General features: G+C 41.2%; 1 protein-coding gene across 4 annotated transcripts in view; it reads right to left on the bottom strand.

Moving 5' to 3' along the window:
• Positions 1-6,847, bottom strand: part of tmco4 (transmembrane and coiled-coil domains 4) — a 113,314-nt gene extending 106,467 nt beyond the window's left edge. The window contains exon 1 of one of the 4 annotated variants that reach the window (XR_006309263.1): positions 6,335-6,730. Coding sequence is in view for 2 of the 4 variants with exons in the window: in XM_043675784.1 (XP_043531719.1) it covers positions 6,335-6,355 (21 nt within the window). In the remaining 2 variants the exon portion in view is untranslated. The other 3 variants (XM_043675787.1, XM_043675784.1, XM_043675786.1) reach the window with 3 other exon arrangements.
• Positions 6,848-8,597: the final 1,750 nt, after the last annotated feature.

Here is an 8,597-nt window from a genome sequence, read left to right on the forward strand (position 1 = left end):
TTTGCTGTCCACTACACCTCCAATTTTGGTGTCATCTACAAACTTACTAACTGTACCTCTTATGCTCGCATCCAAATCATTTATATAAATGACAAAAAGTAGAGGGCCCAGCACCGATCCTTGTGGCACTCCACTGGTCACAGACCTCCAGTCTGACAAACAACCCTCCACCACCACCCTCTGTCTTCTACCTTTGAGCCAGTTCTGGATCCAAATGGCTAGTTCTTCCTGTATTCATGAGATCTAACCTTGCTAATTCGTCTCCCATGGGGAACCTTGTTGAACGCCTTACTGAAGTCCATATAGATTACATCTACTGCTCTGCCCTCATCAATCTTGTTACTTCTTCAAAAACTCAGTCAAGTTTGTGAGACATGATTTCCCACGCACAAAGTCATGTTGACTATCCCGAATCAGTCCTTGCCTTTCCAAATAAATGTACACCCTGGCCCTCAGGATTCCCTCCAACAACTTGCCCACCACCGAGGTCAGGCTCACCGGTCTATAGTTCCCTGGCTTGTCTTTACTGCCCTTCTTAAACAGTGGCACCACATATGCCAACCTCCAGTCTTCCGGCACCTCACCTGTGATGATCGATGATACAAATATCTCAGCAACAGGCCCAGCAATCACTTCTCTAGCTTCCCACAGAGTTCTCGGGTACACCTGATCAGGTCCTGGGGATTTATCCACCTGTAACCGTTTCAAGACATCCAGCACTTCCTCCTCTGTAATCTGGACATTTTGCAAGATGTCACCATCTATTTCCCTACAGTCTATATCTTTCATATCCTTTTCCACAGTAAATACTCAAAAATATTCATTTAGCATCTCCCCCATTTTCTATGGCTCCACACAAAGGCCGCCTTGCTGAGCTTTGAGGGGGCCCTATTCTCTCCCTAGTTACCCTTTTGTCCTTAATATATTTGTAAAAACCCTTTGAATCCTCCTTAATTCTATTTGCCAAAGCTATCTCATGTCCTCATTTTGCCCTCTTGATTTCCCTCTAAAGTATACTCCTACTTAAGTGGATCCTCGCGGCATGCTGCTGATCACAGGCCTCCCGTCTGAGCAACAACCATCACCCTCTATCTCCCATTGCCAAGCCAATTTTGTATTCAATTGGCTAGATCCCACTGGATCCCATGTGATTAAACCTTACGAAATAATCTTCCATGTGGAATCTTGTCCAAGATTTTGCTAAAATCCACTTAGACAACATCAACTACTCTGCCTTCATCTATCATCTTGATTGCCTTTTCAAAAACATCAACTAAATTTGTAAGACACAACTTGTAACGCACAAAGCCATGCTGATCATTCGTAATCAGTTCTTGCTTTTCGAAATGCATGTAGACTCTGTCTCTCTGAACACCCTCCACCATGAAAGTTAGGTTCACCCTCCAACAACTTACCCACCATGGACATTAGGCTCACCAGTCCATAGTTCCCTGGCTTTTCCTTGCAGCCTTTCTCAAATATTGGCACATTAGCTGTCTTCTAGTTTTCTAGCACCTCTCCCATAGCTGTCGATGATACAACTATCTCCACTGGTAGCCCCATAATTTCTTCCCTAGCTTCCTGCAATGTCCTGGGGTACACATGATCATGTCCTGGGGACTTAATTAACTTTTATGCATTTTAAGGCCTCCAGCACCTCCTCCTCTGTAATGTGGACTCTTTTCAAGACATCGCTATTCATTTCCCCCCAAGGTCCCTCGTTTCCATGTCTTTCTCCATGGTAAATACTGAGGCAAAATATTTGTTTAGGATCTCACCCATCTTCTGTGGCTCCACTGATAGATGACCTCTTTGATCTTTAAGGGGCCCTACTTTCTCTTTAGTTACTCTTTTGCCCTTAACATATTTGTAGAATCTCTTTGGATTCTCCTTTAACCCATCAGCCAAATCTATCTCATGTCCCCTTTTTGCCCTCCTGATTTCTCTCTTAAGTGCAATCCTTCATCCCCTTTTTATGGGCTTCACTTGATCCCAGCTGTGTATACCTGACATATGCCTCCTTCATTTTCTTGATCAGAGCCTCAATAGTCATCCAGTATTCCCTATTCCTGCCAGCCTTGCCCTTTGCACTAACATGTTGGCCTTGAACTTTCACTTTTGAAAGCCTCTCACTTGCCAGACATCCCTTAACCTGCAAACAGTCTACTTCAATCAACTTTTCAAAGTTCCTGTCAAATACTATCAAAATTGGCCTTGCCCCAATTTAAAACATTAACTTGTGAACCAGGCCTATTCTTTTCCATAACTATTTTAACACTAGTGGAATTATGGTCACTGATCCCAACATGCTCCCCACTAACTCCTCAATCACTTGGCATGCCTTACTTTCCAAAAGGTTGAGTTTTGCTCCTTCTTTTGCAGGCACATATTGATTGAGAAAGTTTTCTTGAACACAATTCAATTTCTCCCCATCCAAGCCCTTAACATAATGGCAGCCCCAGTCTAAGTTTGGAAAGTTAAAATCCCTTACTCTTATAACCCTATTATTCTTACAGCTTTCTGTGATCTTCTTACATATTTGCTTCTCAATTTCCCACTGACTACTGGTTGGGGGGGGGAAGCATTTTGTACAATACCAATAAGATGATCATCCTTATTTATTTTTCAGTTCCACCCCGTATAGCTTCACTGGACAATTCCTCAGGAATATCCTAAGTACTGTTATGATGCTTTACCTAATCAGAAATGCCGCTCCCCCTTCTCTCTTGCCTCCCTTTCTAACCTTCCTACAGCATCTATACCTAGAGCTGTTAGTCCTGACCCCTCATAGACATGTTTCTGTAATATGTTTGATATGCCAGTCCCACGTCTTGAATTCATCTGCCTGAACTGCCAGCCCTCTTGCATTGAAATACATGCAGTTTAATTTATCAGTCTCCCCTCTTTCCCTGCTGTGCTCTTGCCTGCCTTGGCTCTTTAACTTGCTTTCTTCAGCTTCTGGCCCAGCCTCAACCTTCTCTCTTGTCTCACTACACCTTGGGGTCCCATGTTGAAAATGATTGTTAACAGTAAACTGAATTTAAATAGAATAGGCTGTATGAAATTTACATTATACCAGAAAAAAAATCAAATACAGTAGTGTTTTCAAATTGAACTTTACTGTTCTATTAATTAATCCACAATTACTCAACTATCTCTCTTGAAGCTTGAATCACCATGTGAACTCCTGATACAGACCATGAGGTTATAATGAGATCTTGGTACGTATTGCCCCATACTTCAATACTCAGCTGCAGGTTAGCAAATCTCAGTGAGGAAACAAGAAATTCTCACAATATTCCTCAAAGTTGGGATTGTGAAAAATTCCACTTGCAGTGTTGTTCACTAACCATATAGATAGGTTGTGATCTTCAATATCACAGAATCCCTGCACAGAATTGTGAAATATGATCCAAATGTTAAAAAAAAGGATGCTCAAAATAAGCTCCACTGTTTGGTGAGAACTGCATCACTTTAGCATCTAAACTCTGGGGGTCTAGATTTCCATTAATGGCTGAATCTTAAGAGACCTGAGTTTGCTACGATTCCCTTTGTATTTGCGGTGTTACTCAATTGGCAAGTGAGCAAATTCCAAAATCTCACATCAGCCCCCAATACAAAGAATGGGGGAATATTTACTTGATACACTAACTCAAATGAGCTTCAGATGAGGAAGCAGGCTTTATCACTGAGGGCAAGTTTCACACAATTGTTAAAATGCATTCAGTTAAACAGTTGATGATCCAGAATCCACAGAGCTACCATCTCCAACATGACCAACCACTGCATCTCACAGTGAGTTCAAAGAGACTGCGTGAATTTTATGTGGTGCTGTATTGCACATCAATTTTAAACAAAGTTAATTAGTCCTTAGAACCAAAGAAAAGTCACACTGTACTCAAAACAGTAATTCTGATTGGTCCTTAACTCAGTACTGCAAACTTGAGTGTTAAATATCCAAATTAAATATGTATTGAGATATCACTCTTCACAACCTCAGAATATCCCAAAGTACTTTACAGCCAATTAAAGAATTTTGAAATATCATTGCTGCAATGTAAAAATGCTGCATACAGTTTGCACACAGCAAGGTTTCACAGGCAGTAAGAGGATAATGATACTCAGAGGATTTCCCTGATCATCATTCAGATCTAATCAAGAGGTCAGAATGGGCCTCAGTTTAACATCTCATTTAAAAGATGAAACCTCCAAGAGTGTACAAATTCCTCAGTCCTGCACTGAAGCACTAAATCAGACTTTGGGTTCAAGTCTTCAGAGTGGAACTTGAATCCACAACTTTCTGATGTAAAGGTCAGTGGCTCCTACTGAGCCAAGGCTGTCACCTTTTAGTTGAGTATTGTAACACTGGACCTGCCAGATCTCAAATAAGCTGATGCTACTTTACTGTTAAAACTAATTGGTATGAACCAAGCAGCAGAGTAGAAGCCCTTAAATAGATTACTTGCCAAATATTAGGATATGGTTTCAGTCAACCGGGAATAAGCAATAGAATGTGAACAAATTACACAGAAAAAAGATATAGAAGGCAGCACTCTTCAGCTCTGACAAATGCTTAATTGTGTACTTATAAAATTTAATCTACAATTGTGACTTGGGTAGCAGGCTCATTTGAGATCTCAGAGGGAAGTCATCTCCACACTTTTGCATGTCGTCCCAAGAAAGCTCAAATAAGAGTGCATTGTTAGGGTTATGAGCCATGGTCATGGGTGGAACAGCAGGTTTCCAATAGTGATGATGGAAGAACAAGAATCTGATGTGACCATGGCTGCTTGCAAGCAGAGGATCTTTCGGGAAGACAATTTGCATTTCCTTTGAGCAAACTTGGAGAAGGCAATAGGAAACCATTTCTTCTATTGTTTTCCCTTTAGTCATGATACACACTGAACTTGAAAATGTGAGACTCTTACAAACAACAGGAGGAAAGGACAAGGACACGAGATGTCAACAGAGAGCTGTCCTGAAATAGGTCACTATTACCCTTATGTATAACTTACTGTGTCATTTTACAGCTATAATTTTGATGCTTCCTTATCCAATCTGACCCCTGATCACATCAATTATAGATAAGGGTCAGGGGTGAGCTTTCACAAATATATGTGAAATTCACAAGCTTCACATTCAAATAAGGACCAAGCTTCAAGTCATATGAAGAACTCAAACATCTATCACTACTCGGAATCCTTTACATACAGAAGTGCAGAAAATCTACAATACGATGTTGTAAGCGTTATCCAGCCTAATTCCACTTTCCGACTCTTGGCCTGGATTATACCACTTCAAGTGAATATACAAATATTTATTTTTAAATACAATGAGAATTTCTGCATCTACCACTCTTTCAGGTAATGAGTTTCAGACTCTTCTCTAGTCAAGAAAATTTCATATGCTTGTCAGCCTCAGACTACTCCAAAGCTTGCCTTGCTGTGGAGGTCAGTCCTCTTTGAATGCTGGCTGCTATGCCAAGATCAGTGGACAGCATTCAAAATTAAGTATTTTATTGTTTATTTTTATGAGAGGCTCCAATGTTCTGTCCCTCTAATGAGATCTGATTTCTCCAGTATTTTTATCCCAAAATGATAGCTTCAAAGTAAAATTGTCAATTTACTTCTAAGTCTAAAGAAACAATTTTGCAGGCAGATATCAACTTGTCAGTGAGCTACATTCATATAGTCATGTCAGCTCCCTAACTGTTGCTGCTCGTAATGAAGGTTGCCCCTACCATCCTTTTCAAGTAAACAACAGGGATTGCTTGGTCTAGTGTGGTAAAGGAAAACCACTTCAGGGTCAAGAGTCTCTTGCAGTTAATAAATAGTTTGTTATATGTTAGTAACTGGTACATTGTTAGAGATGTGCCAGATGTTAGGTCTCACTACTTCAAGATCATAAGCTAATCCATTCACAAGGCCATCATCATGAATGATGCACTCCTCAGTATTAATCCTTTCAGACCCACATACAAGTGGTGAAATTTTAACAAGATTCATTGCACTCATTAGTTTCACAAGGGAATTTCTAAAACACAGAATCTCGGTTGATGTTCATTGACTGTGCTCTACTTTTGATTCAACAAGACACTGATCTGGAGAATGGAATGAATGCCTTGGTGGACAGGCTTTGGGGGGTCAGGAGTTGAGTAGCTTGCTTGCTTCAAGATTCGTCAAGATAGGTGAACCTTTGTAAAAACAATTCATTTGTTGCAATGTGACCAATCTGGGCATCGCAATTCAGGGGGCTGTCAGTTCTGGTACACCGAATCTGGAACCTGTATAAAGAATGTCTTTTCCCCCAAATCATGATTAGATTCAATGCTTACCAGTTCAGCAGGAAATGGCATCAGTCAGGTATTTTCCCTTTGGGAAGTATGATTACTTTATGTATTTATCAAGGGGGTGTGAACATTACTCAGTTCTAACCAGTTGAGGGCAGCTATTGTTCTGGCTGAGAGGCAGATTAACTCAGGAAATATATCTATAATTGTGGTAGGTGGATATTAAGCAGGTTACCCTCTGTATTTAACCATGCAAGTGGTTTTCCTGATGAAGACATTAATTCCTGGGAGTTTATCTGTCTTAACTAACAGCTGACGACACCAGTAGTTCTTTAGTTAATGTGATAGACAGTTACACCGGTGCAGGAAAATGTTAAGGGTCAGAGCGTTGAGGGAAAGACAGAAGAAGCGCGTCCAGGTACCGAAGATAACGAATGGGGGCTGGGGAAGGGTCCATTACCTGCACAAGGCCGCTTCCCAGCTTCCGCCACCGCTTCCGGTCACTGGGCGGGGGCGAGCACGCTCAGGGCCGCCGGGTGCGCGCACGAGCGCTGGCACGCCAAGTACCCAGTGCACGAGCCTGTTGGTTGAAGAAGAATTTCTGAACCTCTTGCAATTGAAATCCTCCCTGAATTGCGGTGCCCAGAAATGGTCACAATGATGCAACATGAAGTGATTTTATAAAAGTTCAGCATCTTTTGAGGAAACTTGCAGTGAGTAATTCAACATTTGTCTCCACAAAGCCATAGAGTCATGCTGCACAAAAACAGGCCCTTCAGCCCACCATGTCTGTGCTGACCAACAAGCACCAAACTACACTAATCCCATTTACTTGCTCTATATCCATAGCCTATAGTGCCCTGACATTTTAAACACTCATCCGGATGCTTCTTAAATGTCTGTCCACTGTCTGGAAGGTGTCAGTGAAGGAATCTGATTGGATCCTCACATACCTGAATGGGCCCAACACTCAAGAAGCTTGACCACCAGGACAAAGCAGCCAGATTGATTGGCACCACATCCACAAGCACTTGCTTCCACCACCACCACTGCACAACTGCCAATGTTCAGTGGCAGTAATGTGTATCATTTACAAGATGCATTGTAGAAGTTCACCAAGGCTTATAAAACAGAGTCTTCCCAGCCCACGGCCACTTCCATCTAGAATGACAAGGGCAGCAGATACATAGGCAGACAATCCAAACCCCCCCCCCCCCCCATTTAGAAATTTTACCATTCTTTCAGTGTCACTGGATCAAAATCTTGGAATTCCCTAACAGCACTGTGGATGTACCTACACCAAATGGACTGCAGCAGTTCAAGAAGACAATTCACTGCCATCTTCTCAAGAGCAACTAATAATGGGCATAAAGCTCACATGCCCTGTATTAATTTTTAAAGAAACTCCTGAAGTACCTCAATTATACCTCCCCAACATCCCAATTTACCCCACTTTCCTTTGACCACCCTGGTTAGACTTTTGGCACAATGTTTATTGCTCCTGTTGGCATATAGACCACCATTCCATATCTCAGCTTATGGCTGATGGACAATTACAATGTGTGAGATATTGAATTGTGAGGAGCACATTCAAATCTTTCTTCAGATCCAACTTTCCTAAGATGTCACTTACACCACCTTCTTTCATGAATGCACCTTTCAATCATGAATATAGAGAACAGAAGAAGAAACCTTGGCTGAATTGCCCCTGCTTAACCCATTTCCAAAGGTGTCAATGAAAGTAAACAAATGTGCTTCCCTGTTTAATGACAGTGAAGTAAGCAAGTGAGTAATTTGCAGAAGAAGGAGACATTTTGTTGAATATTTTTACCTCAAACTCATCTGGAAAATGCTTGCACTGTGTCTGTTTCAACTGAATGAAATAGGTCATGGCCAGCCTTCAGTTCATTCCTCAGAGTAATGCTGTTGACCAAGCAGAGTCAACCTGTCTGATTTAAGTTTGAACAAAACTTGGAAGTTAACTGTCATTCATCATCTAACTAGTGATTTTTTCATGGCAACACCTTTACCGATCATAGTCCACTTGCCAACCAATCGGCGTGATCTTTTCATACAAAATTAAAAATTTTGTTCCCCTTCACGTTGTTAATCTTGCAAATTATTCAGATAAATGTAGTTTAGAAAGCTTCAACAAAATATAAAGTTAAAAATCACACAACACCAGGTTATAGTCCAACAGGTTTAATTGGAAGCACACTAGCTTTTGGAGCGACGCTCCTTCATCAGGTGATGAAGGAGCTTTGCTCCGAAAACTAGTGTGCTTCCAATTAAACCTGTTGGACTATAA

The sequence above is a fragment of the Chiloscyllium plagiosum genome, chromosome 34 (genome assembly GCF_004010195.1).
Source record: "Chiloscyllium plagiosum isolate BGI_BamShark_2017 chromosome 34, ASM401019v2, whole genome shotgun sequence".
In the NCBI taxonomy this organism is placed as follows: domain Eukaryota; kingdom Metazoa; phylum Chordata; class Chondrichthyes; order Orectolobiformes; family Hemiscylliidae; genus Chiloscyllium; species Chiloscyllium plagiosum.